This window comes from Mytilus galloprovincialis, chromosome 4 (genome assembly GCF_965363235.1).
Source record: "Mytilus galloprovincialis chromosome 4, xbMytGall1.hap1.1, whole genome shotgun sequence".
NCBI lineage: Eukaryota > Metazoa > Mollusca > Bivalvia > Mytilida > Mytilidae > Mytilus > Mytilus galloprovincialis.
Genome location: NC_134841.1, coordinates 41,589,894 through 41,609,205, shown reverse-complemented (window position 1 = coordinate 41,609,205; position 19,312 = coordinate 41,589,894). Strand labels below are relative to the sequence as shown.

The window sequence follows — 19,312 nt, the reverse complement described above, 5'->3', positions numbered from 1 at the left end:
CAAATTAGATCACTCATTTTCTTCAATTTTTCCACATCTAAACTGAACTCAACAAAGGGAGACAACTGTTATACACTGGATATGTCCCCAATCAATATCATTTGGTACTATTATTGTGAAAGTTAAAATAACACCAGATCTTTGAATTTCCGACATAAAAAAAAATGGACAACTAATGTTTGAAATTAACTGTAACTGACTTTGTGTGAAGCTTAAAGAAATTTATCGTAGCTTGAACGTTTAGTGAAAATACTGTTTTCTATTCAAATCATTGTTTTGAAAATCATTTGTAATATATATATTGTCAGCATATGTGCTTAAAACATAATTGTAACATCAATTCCTCATTAAAATCACCTGATAGGGAGATATTTTCTTTTTAATGACAATGTACTTAAATGAAGACTGCAAAATTGTTTTAAGTTCAAATACATATGCAAAATTATTCAATATTAACTATTAGATAACTAACTGGTTCTTTAAAATCCTGTCTTGCCTATTTCAAACAGATAAATAAATATAGTTATGTGTTTGAACTGCATTTTTATTTCATTCAAACCAAGTCGAGAAGACAGCTCCCCATGATATTGGAACAATTGTTCAAATCTTTCCAAAAAATGACAAGTCAATGTTAAGTTCACATACATTTGCACATAGAATTTTTATTATTATATCACAATTATAATGACTAGTTCTGTTTATCAGGCGAATCAAGTTCACTACTAAATAATGTGTGTGTGTCCGTATCCCAACTTTCTGGGTTTACATTAATGTTTGTTGGTTCTATTTGTTGTTTTTCTTTCACTTCTTCTGTCTCAGATAATGTTTGTTTCACTTTGTTTGCCTCAGACAAATTAGTATAAATAGCCATCGCCTGAAATATAAACAATCAGGTTTTAAGTTCTTATACACAAGTATATTGTTTTACCTAGACATTTGTTTGTTGTTGATACAAATAATTTATTGGCATTATACCAATATATGTTTATTTTCATTTCAAAGGAAATAAAAGTTGGACATTGGTAAAAATAAAATTGCCATGGTTACTTTTAAATAGCATAAAACATTATTATCACGGGAGTTATATTTTGCGATTTTCATCTCTCTTTAATAAGTGTTGTCCTAATCTACCAGAAATTATTCTTTAATTTTACTCAAATATATGCAATATCTATGAACTTTGCTGATGTCACAGTCAAATTGCCTTTTATATTTTATATTTGTATTTTTCTCTGCAAATTATTTGCTGTGTGTAACTTACAATGGTTAACCAGACTAGAATTTGATATTTAGATAGGTAATTGATAATTTAATATATAGAGATAAATCTACTCAAAACTGTTGTAGACTAGGATGATTCACAGCTTTGTATTTTATATTGACACATCTGATCTATTGTTAAAGAATGTAAATTGACCATAAGATATCTGTTTGATTTTTAACCTCAGGACGATTTTAAAGTTTTGCATATTTTGTAGACATCTGTCAATTGCTGAAGACTATGTTACCCTCTGAAATTTATTCAAATTATTTTTGGTATTGTGTTGCTACGGGATATATCACAACATGTCTTGTTATTCAGACAAATCACCAAAAGATTTAAAATGGAAGTAAGTAGATTCCTTGACAGTTTTACTGAAATCAAATCTCTATCTTAGGGGAATTTCATATAGAAATGTCATCCCTAGATGTAGAAATGAGTCATATATAAAATAAAATAAAATTTACAAAACCACCGCTAAAACATGCCATGAATCTTTCATTGATGTCATTTAGTTTTAGGACAACCAATCCCACCTTAGGTAAAGGAAGATCAAATACTGTAAATTCAGAAATTATTGCGATGTTTTTATTATTGCAAAACATTTGACAGGGTTGTCATTGCAATAATTAAAACTTGCATTTTGAAATTTTTATTTTGAATCAAACAGGATTTTTTCGGAATATTGCAAAAATTGAAATGGCATTTTAGTCTAAAACCAGATGCTCCTCAAGGTGCAGTTTTATACGAGATTCAGCATATCAAAGAACCCCAAGGATTCAATTTTTGTTGATATCAAACAAATTTTAATTTTGAACCATGATTTGGACCAACTTGAAAACTGGGCCCATAATAAAAATTATAAGTACATGTTTAGATTCAGCATATCAAAGAACCCCAAGGATTCAATTTTTGTTGAAATCAAACAAAGTTTAATTTTGGACCACGATTTGGACCAACACGAAAACTGTGCCCATAATAATAAAATCTATGTACATGTTTAGATTCAGCATATCAAAAACCCCAAGAATTCAATATTTGTTGAAATCAAACAGACTTTAATTTTGGACCCCAATTTGGACCAACTTGAAAACTGGGCCAATAATCAAAAATCTAAGTACTTGTTTAGATTTAGCATATCAAAGAACCCCAATTATTCAATTTTTGATGAATTCAAACAAAGTTTAATTTTGGACCCTTTGGTCCAATTTACTTATTCTAAAGTTATTGTGCGAAAACCCAGAAAAATGCTTATTTGGGCCCTTTTTGGCCCCGAATTCCTAAACTGTTGGGACCAAAACTCCCAAAATCAATCCCAACCTTCCTTTTGTTGTCATCAACCTTGTTTTTAAATTTCATAGATTCTATTTACTTATTCTAAAGTTATTGGGCGAAAACCAAGAAAAATGCTTATTTGGGCCCTTTTAGGCCCCCCAATTCCTAAACTGTTGGGAACAAAACTCCAAAAATCAATCCCAACCTTCCTTTTATGGTCATAAACCTTGTGTTTAAATTTCATAGATTTCTATTCACTTATACTAAAGTTATAGCGCGAAAACCAAAAGTCTTTGGATGCTGACGACTACGGCGGACAACGACGCCAACATGATACCAATATACGACCAAAAAATTTTCAATTTTTGCGGTTGTATAATGACAAAATCGCAATAATAAATGAATGCAATAATTTCTGAATTTACAGTAAGGTACTTTCAGCTTACCTGCGATACCATGCTACTAACGTCACCAGTATTGGCAGGTAATAAAACAGTATTGCCTTTCTGAGCTAGATTACTAAATGCTGACACATACTGCTCTGCCACATTGTAGGATACTGCATTTACACCATTCTGTAACATATATTTCACACAGACATTATAACAATGGAGACTATGGTTATATAGATTCCATCACTGCAACAAGTGTATTGGGATATTTCTCCATCGACACAGTTAAATTTTAATATTCAAAGTGTGAGGCTTGACAAGCTTTTTAAATAATTAAAATTTAAGTTTTAACTGTTGAGAGTGAAGAAATGTTGTAATATGCAAGTCATAGCGGTGGGATCTGTTTCTCTAATGATTTTTATCTTTCCTTTTCAAAGATTTGCAAAAATGTTGTGTTCTTTATATGTGACACCATTAGACATTGTTGCCTTTTTTCGTGACATCACAAAAGTAAATTTCATAAGAAATCAAGAAAATTTGACATCATAATTAAATTTCGACCAATTATTTGCTGAGAACATTTTCTAACACTGATCATTGCTGATCAAGATATGCGAAAATAACACAAAAAATTTGAGTAAACACCTTATAAGTCAGGATATTCATTTCACACAACTTAATGCTTTGGATACTTTGGTCTGAAAAGATGTTTTGGTTTAATTTCTGCATCTAAGTCAACACTCAAATTTCAGAATAAAAAACATGACATGCAAAAATTTCATCTTTTTTTTTTATTTTCCTTATCATATCTAAATACTTTCACCTTTAATAAATAACTAGCCTATAATGACAATCTGAATTTCGTGGTTGTTGTTTGTTGCTATAAATCAGTTTTGTTTTTTATTTATTTTTTTCGCACACAAATCAGGCCTTTATTTTTCTCTTTTGAATTGTTTAATATCTGCCATTTTAGGCCCTTTTATAGCTTACTATGAGATATGTGTTTTGCTTATTGTTGAAGACCTGCATTTGTTAAATTCTACATCATTTGGTCTCTTTTAAAAAAAAAACTTATTAGCAATCCTACCACACATCTTATTTTTATCCATACTTGTAAATGATCTTTACAATAAATGGCCTGAATCAAAGTTTTTATTGCATATATTAACTGACCTGGCTGGACGTAACCATGTCATCACACTAAAAGCATAAGCTTGAAACTAACCTTACTAGTTATAGCTTGGGCCACAATATTAATTGCATCGGCTTTTGCCTTTGCTTTAGCTAGAATAGCATTTGCTTCACCTGAAATGAAAAAAAATGTAAGCAACACATTATAATATATTGAATCTTGACTACACATTTCTACCAAACAAATCACTCTGAGCATTAATTTATAAAAATATATCATTTGATTTGCATTTTTCTGATTTGTTTTTAATATTCACTTTGATAATGACTAGTTTTCTCAAATTCTCTATCCCTCAACTTTCAAAAGTATAAGATTCTACAAAATGTCGCATCACTATCACAGAGAGTAACTAATGTGACTATTGTCATACAAGTGAGAGGTTTAGCTAGTTGTAAAACCAGGTGTACCAAGTCAGGAATATGACATTTTTATACTTTTGTTGCTATATTTGAGCTTTTAATTTTTCCATTTGATTAGAGACTTTAGGTTGTGAATTATCCCTGGATGTCTGTATTTTTGTTATTTTACTTTTGAACAGAAATGGATTTACAAAGCAATCAGGCAAAATCATTGGCCTACACATACATCAGTTTGAACCTAAAAGGTGAACTTAAAACAGAAAAAAGGATGTTAAGCTAGAAAGAATTCTTTTTTAAGATATATGTAATTAAAAATTAGAATTCTTCTTTAAGATACTGTAAATTCAGAAATTATTGCGAGGTTTTTATTATTGCGAATAATGCGACTGAGTTGTAAACGCAATAATTAAAACTCGCATTTTGTAATATTTTAACTGAATTAAGCATGACTTTTCTCAAAATCGTAAAAATTAAAATCGCATTCAAATGTAAAATGACAAAATCGCAATAATAAATGCACGCAATAATTTCTGAATTTACAGTATATGTAATTAAAAATTAATGTTAAGTATTTAAGGACCAAAGAAAGTCAGTACTATATTTGTACTCGGTATTAAATTCAAGAGGAGTTAAAATCTATGAGGGAAAATAATCTAAAATGATATATAAAGCATTATAAAGTTTAAAGACTTTTCTCAATCATGTAATACTGAATTTGTTTTGCTTTAAAAAATAAGTACCAGTACCGTTCAGTGTCAAGGAAATTGACCAATCTGAAATTTAATAGAATACCTTCAGCATTATTGATCTGTTCCAACTTGAAAGCTTCAGAATTAAGGATCTTTGCTTTCTTTTGACCCTCTGCTACATTGATGTCAGCTTCTCGTATACCTACACAGAAATAACATGGATAAGATACAAAATTCAAGAAAGATTTAGTGTACAGGTCAGAAGAAACAATCAAATGTTTCCCTAGGGTAAACGAGTATCATATTTTTTTAAAGGTTAAAAATGTAAAATTATTCTTTGTGATGGGACATAGATGACCTGATACACTACTAACTTTTAGACCTTCCAAACATTCCTCATCAACTAGTGGCATCTAAATTACTGTGAAAGCATTATATTTGTTAGGTACAATTTATGTGGAATTCATGGTTTCCTTTAAGCATAAAATTTATTGTAAATCCATATATCTGACATCAAAACCCCATGAACCAACAATGTTTACACACACAAACCACTAAATTGATGCCTACAAGGCAAAGCACATGGGCAATCCATGTGTCAATGTTTAATTGTTCTGTCTGACAGAAGTTCCTCATAAAACATTGTTATAAACGATACCATAATATCTGTTCCTGTTAGAACAAAAATTCTACATCCTTCTTTCAGTCATTTACAAATACTGAATATTTTTTCCACCCAAAATCTTCTACTGTAAATTTATATTGTGAAGAAAGTTCAAATTACCTTCTGATTCTAAAATAGAAGCTCTCTTTTTTCTTTCTGCCTCAACCTGCATTTGCATGGCTTCCTGAATTTTCTTCGGTAATTTCATATCTCCTGTTAAATTATAATTTTACCTGTTTGTTAATTTTCTATATTATTTGAAAAAATATAAATATAACCAGGTGTTCCGCAGGGCGCAGCTTTATACGACCGCAGAGGTCGAACCCTGAACAGTTGGGGCAAGTATGGACAAAACATTCAAGCGTGATACAGCTCTGAATTTGGATTGTGATCAAATTTTTGACATTACATGGGTTTTTTTTACACAAAACAAATGTCAAGATTTTACAAATCAATTAAAGATTTCTTCTTCAAACTTTTCAAATCTAAAATTAAATAGTTGACACAACATAGGTTTCTGACACAGAATGAATGTGGTCTAATGAACTTAAAACTTTTTTTTTGCAGGAATATATTTTCTGTAATAACATAGGTGTACTATGCATAATTGGTAAACTATGAGCTGTTATATCTTTGAAACGATTAGTAACTTAAAGAAAATTATAATATCAATAGAACTTGAGAAAAATGCTCTTCAACTTCGTACTTTATTTGGCGTTTTCAACTTTTTTAGGACTCGAGCGTCACTGATGAGTCCTTTGTAGACGAAACGTGTGTCTGGCGTATATACTAAATTTAGTCCTTGTATCTATGATGAGTTTATTTGTACATCAAAATTCAAATGCATCACTGGTGCTGTGGAAGGGTAGGCAGATCCTGCTGCACCTGTAGTAACTATCGTGTTTCTCATTCGAAGTATAAATTTTTAAGATTTTATGCAACTATAAATTTTTTACCAGAAATTATGTGTTTCTATTTTTAAAATGATAACTGTCAGAAAGGAAATGTTGAATGTACATAAATCATTACTTGACCTTCAATAATTTTTACTTACTAATTTCATATCGTAAACATGTAAGGCCCCATGCTTCAGCTGCTTTGTTGAGTGCCTCTGTAAGGAAAAACAAATTATTCAGTGTAATGTAACAAAATTATTCATATTAGCTCAATACTTCCTTCTGTTAGACAAAAACAACAGTTGGTAGATAAAATACAATATAACTGGTTACTTTTATTGTTTTCTACATAAATCAGGCTATATTTTTCTTGTTCGAATTGTTGAACATTTGTCATTTCAGAGCAATATTGGTTTTGCTCATTGTTGGTGGTAAAGGGACCTATAGTTCTTAAAATAAAGGCGCGAAAGATACCAGAGGGACAACCTCATAAATCAAAAATAAACTGACAACACCGTGGCTTAAAAAGGAAAAGACCAATAATAGTACACAAAACACAACAGTCTTCCTCATTTTGTCTGTAGTTGTCTCAGTTATAATACCACATTATCCTTTTTTTTATAATTTCTCTCCTCTGTTGGTCATGGAATAATTTTTTATGTTATTCATATTATGCAAATACATGTTTTTTCTATGTCATACTAACCAACAATATTAATATTGAGTGTCTCTCTCTCCCTAAATACTGTGTCTAAAGCAATTTTTCCTATCTCAGATCTCATAGTTGTCTGAGCTAGCTGTGTGATGGCAAACTCTGCATCTTCTACCCCATAACTTGCCTACAATTACAAAAAAAAAAACATATTCACAACTATTGGTAAGATTTTATTAATGTCAGACTGGTTTTAACTGTAATAATCAAATAATACAGTGGTAATTCTTAATTTCTTATTGCAAGATTTTCAAGTCAAGACTGAATTTCATATATATGACTTGTAACTCATTCTTCTACAATATAATAAATCATATATCAGCTCAATATCTGTAACAGGAGGAGAATGTTTTTACTTGTTATGATTTTTTTTAAAGTCAAAGGGCCGTAATTAGGCCAAAAGTAGACCAACATGATTAAAATTCACACTTTTTTTTACATGTAATTACTTTATACACAATTACAAAATATTATTCAGATAAGATAAGGATGTAATTTTGCATGAAATATTTGCCACTGGAAGATATTTGAAGTATTAAAATAAACAAATGATTAACCAATCCACTCATTTAAGATCTGAAAGTATACAAAGTTGACCCGATATGTGTATTTAAATGCCTCTGATGGGGGTAAAATAGATTTTAAACTATCAGTCATATCAACAAGGTTGTTATCAAAATGATTTATAGCAGCTAAACCAATGAGACATACATTGTAGGTTGTTTTACTTACCTTGTGTGGGTCTGTGACACGAAGATATAACACACCATCTAAATTCAGAGTAACATTGTCTGTTAAAAAAAGAGAGAAAAAATAAATAATTTATAAATTGCAGAAAAATAGTAGCAATTCACTGTGTTTTAAAAGTCAAAATCAATATTTAGAAATTATAAATGGAAAAGACCTTTAGTGAGCAAGATAACCTATTCATTTGCTCAAATTATACACTAAATTACTCACCCAGGTCTGCTATGAGGAATTTCTTTGCACTTACTAGTCGTGTTTTTGTCCTGCTAATTATATGGTTTATGGTTGGGGATCTAGACCTTTTCCAAGTTCTAAAACAAGAGGGTGGGGTGACTGTGTGGACTCCCCCTTTATTTCATTTAATTTATTATATTGTCCCATACATGAATATATATTGTTTAGGGGTGGGAATCTCGATTGTTTCAAATTTCCCAAACAAGTGAGGGTGGGGCAGCCCCCCGGGACTCCCCCTGTATTTCATTTGATTAGTTATATTGTCCCAAACACTGATGAATGTATATGGTTGAGGGGTGGGGATCTCATCCATTTCAAAGTTATCAAACAGGAGGGGTAAAGTGGCCCAAAGGACTCCACTTTTATATCATATGATTTGCTTACATTCAGGTATCATATAATCTAGTTGCACTACTTGTGAAAATAAAGTAAGAAACTTCAAGCTATTTTAACTGACCCATCACAATTGAGAAAAAATACCCATTGAAATTGCAGTAATATGTTTACACTTTAAAAGCATCTAACATGCATTATCAACATTTATCACTGATAAAGAAATTTTATACTGTCACAAGGAACATATATATTGTTAGATATACTGTTCCCAGCTGTCACATTGTATTGGATTTGATTTTAAAATTTGTCAAAAAGTAATTTTGAGTTTCTGTACAAACTATTTTCTACTTTTTCTTTCTTTTACATATATTTTTGGTTTTCAATTCTAGTGTTTATATTTATTTACCATGCATAGATTTATTTTGTCACCTGTCTGGATATTTTTAGCAGATGGCCAAAACCTGGAATTACCCTTATCTGCTTCCTGAATCAAATCCGATATTGTAATAGTCTTTGGCATCCATTTTGTTTTCAATGTTGTTTTTGTCAGTCAGATACGATTTTACCAGAGATGGGTCCGATTACTTTCAATGTAATTGATTAAATTACAATTACTTTGTCATTTGTACGATTAAATTAAATTAATGATTACATCATTTCTGAAAGTATCTGATTAAATTAATGATTACATTGGCAAAGTAATCATGATTACATCTGATTACAATGAATTTAAAAACAAAACATTTTGAATGATGTGATTGATAAACGTTCAATATAACTATAGCATTTTTGAGAAAGTATTTTATTTGGTTCAATTATAAAATGATAACTTCAAATTAAACTTCGTCTATTTAAATAAACACCAAATTTTACTAAATATATTATATATATACATTACACTCTTTATCACCAATGATCTCTGAATTATTTTGAATTAAATTTAATAAAGATATATCATAAGAGTTTTTTGTTTGTCTTCTGACCTCTTTCATTATTTATATGTTTTCCAAGTTGCAGTTTATGGAAGTTTAAATATGGATGAAATAATTATATATATAAAGTTACCAGTTAAAACTATGTTTTAATAAAAATGTTTAACTGAATTGTAAACAATATGCAAGTACTAAAAATCATTGCAATTCTAAACAACATATTTGTCCACTCGAATTTACACATTATTTGTTGGCAATTTTCTGAATAAAGCTAGCAGTTGAACAAAATGAACATCGGTCATGAAAAATAATGATGAAAATAAGTTTTGAGATCATTTATTTGGAGACTTTGGTAAAGAGGTTTGCAAAGTTTTTTTTAATTTTCTTTCAAGATCCGTCGGGCAAGTCGGGCATAGCTAGTAACCAAGTCGAAAGTCTGACTTCAAACGTGGAAGGTTGCGGACCTCGGACCACCGCTAATTTGAACCCCTGGGCCTAAAATAAAATATTGTTTGTTTCCCCAATCCCGACCGACCCTGCAAAATTGGTGCTACTCATAAAATTTTATTGTCAAAAGTAAGTGAAATATTATTTTATTCATTTTAGATTTTCAGGCTTGCCGGATCGTCCGATAATGTCAAGCTTTTTGAAAAAATAAAATTATTTCCCTACCTACCTACCCACACCTGGCTTGGCAGGGTCAAGATTGGGGAAACAAAACAATATTTTAATTTAGGCCCTGCCTCCAAATTGAAAAAAAACACAAAAATTTTGTCTTCTAAAAAAAAAAATGCCGCCAACAGCATGAACAGTTGAACTTACCTTAATAGACTACTGATGTAGTTGACTACGTATGGAAAACAAACAATATCCCTACGACTTTTGCCATTTGAGACATCTACCTACCTGTCTTTAGTGATTTTCGGCGATTAAATATTTCATACATTTGTTCTTTGACATCTAAGCCAAAAGCTCAGGGGATAATAAAATACATAAGGATTCCTAATGTGCTCTACTTCCTTTAGGCAACTTCAAAACTTGTAGGTGATTCGACGATCATTTCAGGTTTTTCTGGTCATATTTTTTGTAATACAGAATTAAAAGTATGAAAAAACTGTTCAATTAGTGATAGTTATAAATAAAATAATATCCCGCTAGATAATAACAATGGCATGTATTTCAGCATTTATTGGATGGAACACAAATCTAAGGTGCTGGCATAAGGCAGCTTAACTGCCTAAAAAATATTTCAGACATTTAAGGGGTAATAACTCTGTAACAACAAGTCTGATTATAATTACATTTTCAGGGAAGAAAGAACTTTTCATGGTGATCATTGTTGCAATTATTTTTTTTACCTTGCTTCTTTAAAAGTTTATAAAAAAAACAGCATTATACTCTGAAAATTGATCAAACTTGATATGTTAAATTAGGGCCCATAACTCAACAAAACACCCTGTATACATACCCATTGTTATAGCAGCTTGCTGCGGTACATCTATTGCCAATTCTTTTAAACTTTGAACATAAGCCACCTTGTGAACTATTGGTGTCAAAAAGTTGATTCCCTAAAAATTATAAATTATTCTTAATAATCATAAAATGGAAACAAAATAAATCTTTATTTCTATTCTGTTTATTACTAAATCTTCATGATTTTTTTTTTACCCTAAACATGTTAAACTTACTACAATCTACAACAAGTCACATCTAACTTTTTGCTCCATTTTCCTCTTTTCATTTTTATTTTTACAAATCACAATAATAACCTTGACTAATTGTCATACTTTTTAAGTATATTCTTTAACCAGTATGGTAATCAACTTATGCAGTGGTCTGTAGAATTACATCTATGGTCAGTGAAAATCTGTTCATATTTCACTAAAGACTTAAATATTTGTCAATTAACGGAAGTTACATTATTATTACTATCTTCCTCCGACACTTGGATGGAGAGTTGTCTCATTGGCACTCATACCCCATCTTCCTAATTCCAAATACAAATTTAGTTTTATGATAGGTATATATACATGTACATTCAAAGTTGCATTTAGAAGATTGCTTTTCCTGTATCAAATTTCATTATTTTGGTCTGTAATACAATGTACATGCTAAAACATGACTGACACACTGACCTAAAATGAATTATTTGTTGTACAACCTGTTTTAATAGGGTTTATTTATATCACTTCTTTGCTAAAATGTTAGCAGGATCTGCCTACCCTTCCAGGGCATTTGAGATCATGCCCACTTTTTCTAAAACTCGTGTCGCTCAATTTTTATTTTTCTATATAATGCTTTGTGTACTGTTGTCTTTTTGTCTTTTTTTCTTTCCATGGCATTGATTGAATGGTCTTTTTTTTCCACTTCTGAGTTTGAATATATATATATATATATATATATATATATATGCCTTGGTATTTTTTTCTAAAACTCTTGTCGCTCAATTTTCATTTTTCTATATAATGCTTTGTGTACTGTTGATTGTCTTTTTGTAATTTTTTCTTTCCATGGCCAAGATGGCATTGAACGGTCATTTTTTTTTCCACTTCTGAGTTTGTATATCCCTTGGTATCTTTTTCTAAAATTCTTTATTAAAAAGGTGAACAATATAAAAATGATTAAGATATCATGTGACTCATGTCCCAAGAAAAAAAGATATTAAATGTCATACATACTGGTTCTAATATTCTTGTATATTTTCCAAACCTTTCTACCACCCAGGCCTCTTGTTGTGGTACAAAAACAATAATAGTGTTTATTGGTGTTCCACTTCTGCCCGTAATGTGTCTTCGAGAAGCATGGTTTACCATCAACTATAAGAAAAATTTATCATACCTTTACATATATATATTTATTATAAATTGCTGCTAAATATTTGTTTCATATTTGTAAGATACATGTAATATCAACATGACCAGATAAATCCTATTTGAAGCAAACAATTTTACGAAAGGACCATAACTTTTTGTGGTTCTGCTTCCCATCCAGGCGTATTTAACATAATTACTGACAAATACTGTTCATTGACATTCTGCTTTAAGATATTTATACCTATGAATGTCTCTAGTGCTCTTTGTGGCATTTGCTTTTTTAAAACCTTGGTCCTAATGCATTATCAGTCAGGGGACTTATTGAAAAAAGTGATTTTTAAACTCTTTTTTGAGTAGCAAATTCAAAGTTTTGTCACAAATTGTGATTTTGTAGTTTTATCAAAATTTTAAACACATACATTGTAGGTCTAAATAATATCTTTTAATTAGTAAAATTGAAAAAAAACAAAACTGTTTGCTTCTTTAACATGTTAAGTAGCAAGGTTTATGCCTTTGATGCTATCATTTAGCTGCAAATGCTATTTTAGTTGAAAATATGCTATAATAATGGCTTTACATAATGAACTAACTGATACTTGAAAAAGATTATCCCTAGCAGTGGGAGTATTTTTCCTGTTAAGTTCAAGGTTTCATCTTACAGATTATGAAATAAAATTTTACTTTTTTCGCGATAAAAATTTCACTGTTCTGGGGGTGTTGAAATTAGTGGGGTTTATCAAAATAATGATACTTAAAGAAGTGATTTTTATGGCATTATCCTAGATTCAGTACAAGGTCATCACCTAAAATGACCTGGTCATCCTATCAACACAGATGTTGGTTCTGATAATTTTAGAAACATAATTAGTCCCTGGATCATTAGTATTCTACTTAAAGCTACAATAAGATTAAATCACTTCTTCTGGTGATTAGTTTGTACTACTTAAATAGGCGATCATTAAAGAAAGACATCTCTTACTTCCAACCTTTATGGGAAAAATGTTACTTAATCAGTGATTTAGAAAGTCACTCATTTAAGTAAATCCCCTGACTGTTCATGCAAGTCAGCGCATTTCTGTTGTCTTGTTACATAATCAAAACTCAATATATCTTTGCTCAGTATGATTTACTTCTATACTTCGGTGGAAGGACATTTTTCGGGACGTCTTGATTGTGTTTTAAAGCTCGGGATTTCTGGATTAATCCTTTCGTGATCTGGGGAATACTTTTTTCGAATTTCAGGATGTTGGGATTTAAATTCTGGACCTCGGGATTTCATGTTTTTACATTTGAGACCAGTACCCCTTCATTTGGAAGCCAGATATGTAAAAAAGAAGATTGTGTCTGAAGAATCAGCTTTGAATAAAAAAAAAAAAAAAAAAAAAAAAATATAGGACAGAAGGAAAGACAGAAGGATGTTAGGCGCCACAGTTTTTTTTTTTTTGGGGGGGGGGGGGGGAATTTAACTGGACTATCATTTTGTCTATATAAAAAAAATACTGTCATTTACCAGACTGTTTGTTTTGTGCCGTGTCAGCAAATGTCTTAAATTAAAAGTTTGTATTACTAACATCTGAAAATTGATACCTATTCTGGGTAGATATACACATAAATGCTGATTATCCCAATTTTATCTGTGGATCCATCTTCCCAACCTGTTGTTGACAGGGCAAACAGATAAAAGACCTCTATATATTTTGCTATAATTTCTGAATACGGATCTTTAAAATTACCTTTATTAGTCTTGCACTTCTGATGCTTGGTGTCTTAAACATTGTATCTGTAATAACATAGGTTTATCCTCTAATTATGTTTATGTAAGACCGGGAGAAGATTTCAGCATGCAAATACTTTTCTACTGAATTCAATTAAAAATTTTAACCTTGAGCAATCGGACTGAAGAAATTAGTAAACCAGTTCGACATAACAAACAAAACTTTTCCGGTCCATTTTCCGGAATATTCATGTACTTTCCAAACCGACAATCGAACAAAAATAACATTTGATTTAGTTTTATTGTGTAAAATGTCAGCAGATAAATAACCACTAACGTTTGTATAATTTGTAACATTGTTCTGAATTCTAAATAGATTAGATCAGACATGTAGTGTGCAGTTTATTCATTGTGTAACTTTAACTAAGCAGTCAAGGTCAATGGAACTAAATCTGTATAGTGTGAAGTCGAGCGGGACTTATGCATTGTTATGTGACTAGATTATGTTACTGTTTAAAGTTTCCATCGTTTTGATATTTGTGTTTTCAAAATACAATGCGAAAAAGTACTACAATTTGTCAAAGAAAACACATTCTATATTATAAAGGAATCAATAAATGGTTTTAGTCATTTGACATTCGATCAATTTAATTAAGGTCACTAAGGTCTGGAGCTGTCATGTCAGTAACTGCTAGTAGTCCTTTGTTAATTTATGTATCATTGTCATTTTGTTTAGTTTTTTTTGTTACCTATTCTGACATCGGACTCGGAATTTCTTTTGAACTGTTTTTTCCTGTACCTATTGTTGTGTGTTTGTTTTTCTACATTGGCTAGATGTATAGGAGGAGGTTTAAGATATCAACCGGATGCTCTGCAGGGCGCAGCTTTATACGACCGTAGAGGTTGAACCCTGAACGGTTGGGGCAAGTATGGACACAACATTCAAGCTGGATTCAGCTCTAAATTTGGATTGTGATTAAATAGTTGACACAGCATAGGTTTCTGACACAGAATGAATGTGGTCTAATGAACTTAAAAATTTTTTTTGCCTTTGAGCAATTCACTATACTGTTGAATATTAATCCTCTCAAAAAATGTTTGAAGAAACTTTCTTTCTATTTATGAAATCTGAAATGAGAAAAATTTAACCCCCCACCCCATTTTTATTTCACATCCCCCTTTCCCTTTTTCCAAAACTGATCTCAATTTAAATTTCTAATGGAGTTTGCCACAATAACTACTCATTTAAATACATCATAAAATATTAAAATGTAAAATAAAGTGCTTGTTATCACTGAATGGTAAAGATTGTTTTAATTTATCAGTTGGTAGTAAAAGTGAATATACATTGTATATTGTATAAAACAATGATTTAGGTTGATTCAACTACTATTCTGGACAAAGAAAGATAACTCCAATTGAAAATTTCTTGCTATTGCACAATATTGTGCAATAAGATATTTCTTGCTATTGCGCAATACTGTGCAATTGAAAATATTTGCTATTGCACAATACTGTGCAATTGAAGATTTCTTGCTATTGTGCAATACTGTGCAATTGAAAATTTCTTGCTATTGCACAATACTGTGCAATTGAAAATTTCTTGCTATTACTGTATACTGTGCAATTGAAAATTTCTTGCTATTGCACAATACTTAATATAATAATTTTGGATCCTGATTTGAACCAACTTGAAAACTGGGCCCGTAATCAAAAATCTAAGTACATGTTTGGATTCAGCATATCAAAAAAGCCCAAGAATTCAATTTTTGTTAGAATCAAACTTAGTTTAATTTTGGACCCTTTGGACTTTAATGTAGACCAATTTGAAAACGGGACCAAAAATTAAGAATCTACATACACAGTTCGATTTGGCATATCAAAGAACCCCAATTATTCAATTTTTGATGAAATCAAACAAAGTTTAATTTTTGACCCCGATTTGGACCAACTTGAAAACTGGGCCAATAATTAAAAATCTAAGTACATTTTTAGATTCAGCATATCAAAGAACCCCAAGGTTTCAATTTTTGTTAAAATCAAACTTAGTTTAATTTTCGACCCTTTGGACCTTAATGTAGACCAATTTGAAAACGGGACCAAAAATTAAGAATCTACATACACAGTTAGATTTGGCATATCAAAGAACCCCAACTATTCAATTTTTGATGAAATCAAACAAAGTTCAATTTTGGACCCTTTGGGCCCCTTATTCCTTAACTGTTGGGACCAAAACTCCCAAAATCAAACCCAACCTTCCTTTTATGGTCATAAACCTTGTGTTTAAATTTCATAGATTTCTATTTACTTATACTAAAGTTATGGTGCGAAAACCAAGAATAATGCTTATTTTGGCCCTTTTTTGGCCCCTAATTCCTAAACTGTTGAGACCAAAACTCCCAAAATCAATCCCAAACTTCCTTTTGTGGTCATAAACATTGTGTCAAAATTTCATAGATTTCTATTAACTTAAACTAAAGTTTTACGTGCGAAAACCAAGAAAATGCTTATTTGGGCCCTTTTTGGCCCCTTTTTCCTAAAATGTTGGGACCAAAACTCCCAAAATCAATCCCAACCTTCCTTTTGTGGTCATAAACCTTGTGTTAAAATTTCATAGATTTCTATTCACTTTTACAAAAGTTAGAGTGCGAAAACTAAAAGTATTCGGGCGACGACGACGACGCCAACGTGATACCAATATACGACCAAAAAATTTTCAATTTTTGCGGTCGTATAAAAACATGTTTAACCCAGTCGCATTGTTGCGCCTGTCCCAAGTCAGGAGCCTCTTCCCATTGTTAGTCTTGTATGATTTTTAATTTTAATGTATTGTATATATTTCGGAGTTTAGTATGACGTTAATTGACGTCAATTATCATTGAACTAGTATACATTTTTGTTTGGGGTCCAGCTGAAGCACACCTCCGGATGCTGATGTTTCTCGCTGCATTGAAGACCCATTGGTGGCCTTCTGCTCTTTGGTCGGATTGTTGTCTCTTTAACACATTCTCCATTTAATTCCATTCTCAATTTTATTGTATATCTTCCATTGCTGATCATTTTGGCTGGTTACATTTTTTTGTCGAGCAATCATCATGGATATTATTGGGCAATAAGGGAGCTACCATTTGATTTTTATGGGGGGGGGCTAGGATGAAAAATTTTGTCCTGCATTTTTTTTTAGTTGTAATCTCTGTCCTACCTTTTTATTTCTCACTCTATTCGGTACTGCCTTTTTTTTTATTAGTTTATCCTGACTTTTTTTACCTAAATTGTCATCCTGCCTTTTTTTTTTTTGCAAAGTGTCTCATCCTGCCTTTTTTTTTTACTCAAAACTCCTGTCCTGCCTATTTTTTTCAAATTTCATCCTAGCCCCCCCCATAAAAATCAAATGGTAGCTCCCTAACTTCTCTTTGGATACTGCAATCCTACTGTACCAGTTTTTGGGAGATCACTGGAAACCACTTGAAAATAAGCCAACATTTGCTATTTAAGTACAAAAACTCATGTAAAGAGTAATCTGATAATATTGGTGAACATAAGAATTGTGTAGATCTTGACATACTGATCATTTTTGTCTTATCAGATTCATATAAATAAAAAGACGTGGTATGAGTGCCAATGAGATGATAATTCTCCATCCAAGACGAAACACAATGTATAAAAGGTTTACAGTTATAGGTCAAACTATACGGCCTGTAATTAAATCATAGCCACTTGGCTCATACCGAACAGCAAGCTATAAAGGGCCGCAACATGACCGATTCAAATAGGGAAACAAAACGGTGAATAATACCATCAAACGACAACCAGAGAACAACAGGTTCATGACTTAAAAAAAAATCAAAGAAATACTGCAAACTTTAAACATTCTGTCCTTAAAAACCTAAGCATAATTCAGACAAAGATTGGTTGTAATTGATTTATAAATCGTGTTTTAGATGGGGGCTCTTTAATTAAACGCATTCAAGCTCACCAATAGGCAAAAATGTTAGGTCCGGTGTTTCTGGTTTCATCAGTGGTCGGCCCAATGAGTTGTACATTGGCGTGTTATTAATATCTTTTTGTTATATTTCATATGTTATACTGGACCATAAACCGGTTGTCTGAATAAAATAGTATTTTAATTTTTTACGAGCTCAACATCATATTGCGTTGTGAAAAGTCGAGCGGTCTATACCAGCTAATGCTTATAATACTGTTAAGTTCTCTAGTGTAAGCTGTATGTCTTTTATAAGCTAGAATTGCTAATTAAGTTTCAATTTGTTTACCATACTTTTTGTCCAGCTGTACAAGGTCCTCATGCTTGTCAGACAGTTTTCACTTGACCTCGATGGATCAGTGAACAAGAAACTATAAACAATAGGTATACTATATTTGGCGTATGGAATGATTGTAAGGTGTATATGTCTGTCTGGCTAGTATCATCTGACCATGACCTCATTTCCATGGTTCATTGGTCAGACTGAAATTTTCCTGGTTAAGTTTGTTTCTTGAATACTGTTTGCAAAGCGTCAACTATATTTAAAGCACGAAAAGATTGTCTGTCTGGCAGGATTCATCTGATTGTGGCCTCATTTTCATGGTTCTATGATCAATGTTAAGTTTTCCTGGTTAAGTTTGTTTGGTAGATGTGCACAAAAGGTCGACGATATTTCAAGCATATTGGTGAATGGAATGATTGTAATGTGTATGTTCCAGACCATATGAGTATTTGGACCGTACACGTACGGTCCGGACCGTATGCGTATACTCGTACGGTCCGACCATACGCGTACGGTCGGACCGTATGAGTATATGCGTACAGTCCAGCTGACCAGACATGTTTTGAGATCATATGGGTTAATCTTTAAACAATCATTTATCAAAATCTTTATTTTTAGTTATACAATTTGTTATTATTACAAATAGATGGATGAAGTAAATAAGCAAACAATTGACATTAAATATTTGTTTAATTGTATATCTGAATCCTATTTTGTTACTCTGGCCCAAGGTGACACTAGTCTTGCTACCACAAGGAACGTCATATTTTTTTTTTACATTAACATGTTTTGTTCATGCATGTTCCTTTGCATATGCATTTTTTTGTAAAG

At 31.4% G+C, this 19,312-nt stretch overlaps 1 protein-coding gene across 1 annotated transcript; it reads right to left on the bottom strand.

The window, feature by feature from the left end:
- Positions 1-631: 631 nt before the first annotated feature.
- On the bottom strand, positions 632-14,390 carry LOC143072168 (stomatin-like protein stl-1). Its single transcript, XM_076246991.1, has 11 exons — positions 14,236-14,390; positions 12,368-12,505; positions 11,158-11,257; positions 8,173-8,231; positions 7,435-7,567; positions 6,887-6,943; positions 5,953-6,045; positions 5,272-5,370; positions 4,154-4,233; positions 2,983-3,111; positions 632-874 (listed from the first exon to the last, which is right to left on the bottom strand). Exons 1-11 carry the CDS (start codon positions 14,275-14,277, stop codon positions 689-691), a joined length of 1,116 nt encoding a protein of 371 aa, XP_076103106.1. The 5' UTR covers positions 14,278-14,390; the 3' UTR covers positions 632-688.
- Between the last annotated feature and the right edge of the window lie 4,922 nt (positions 14,391-19,312).

Bases quoted from the DNA above. Each gene is read 5' to 3' on its own strand.
- LOC143072168 (XM_076246991.1), bottom strand. From the start codon at position 14,277: ATGTTTAAGACACCAAGCATCAGAAGTGCAAGACTAATAAAG. The intron at 12,506-14,235 runs GTAATTTTAAAG...TTTTTCTTATAG, and splicing joins GAAGTGCAAGACTAATAAAG to TTGATGGTAAACCATGCTTC. The intron at 6,046-6,886 runs GTAAGTAAAAAT...ATAATTTAACAG, and splicing joins ATGTTTACGATATGAAATTA to GAGATATGAAATTACCGAAG.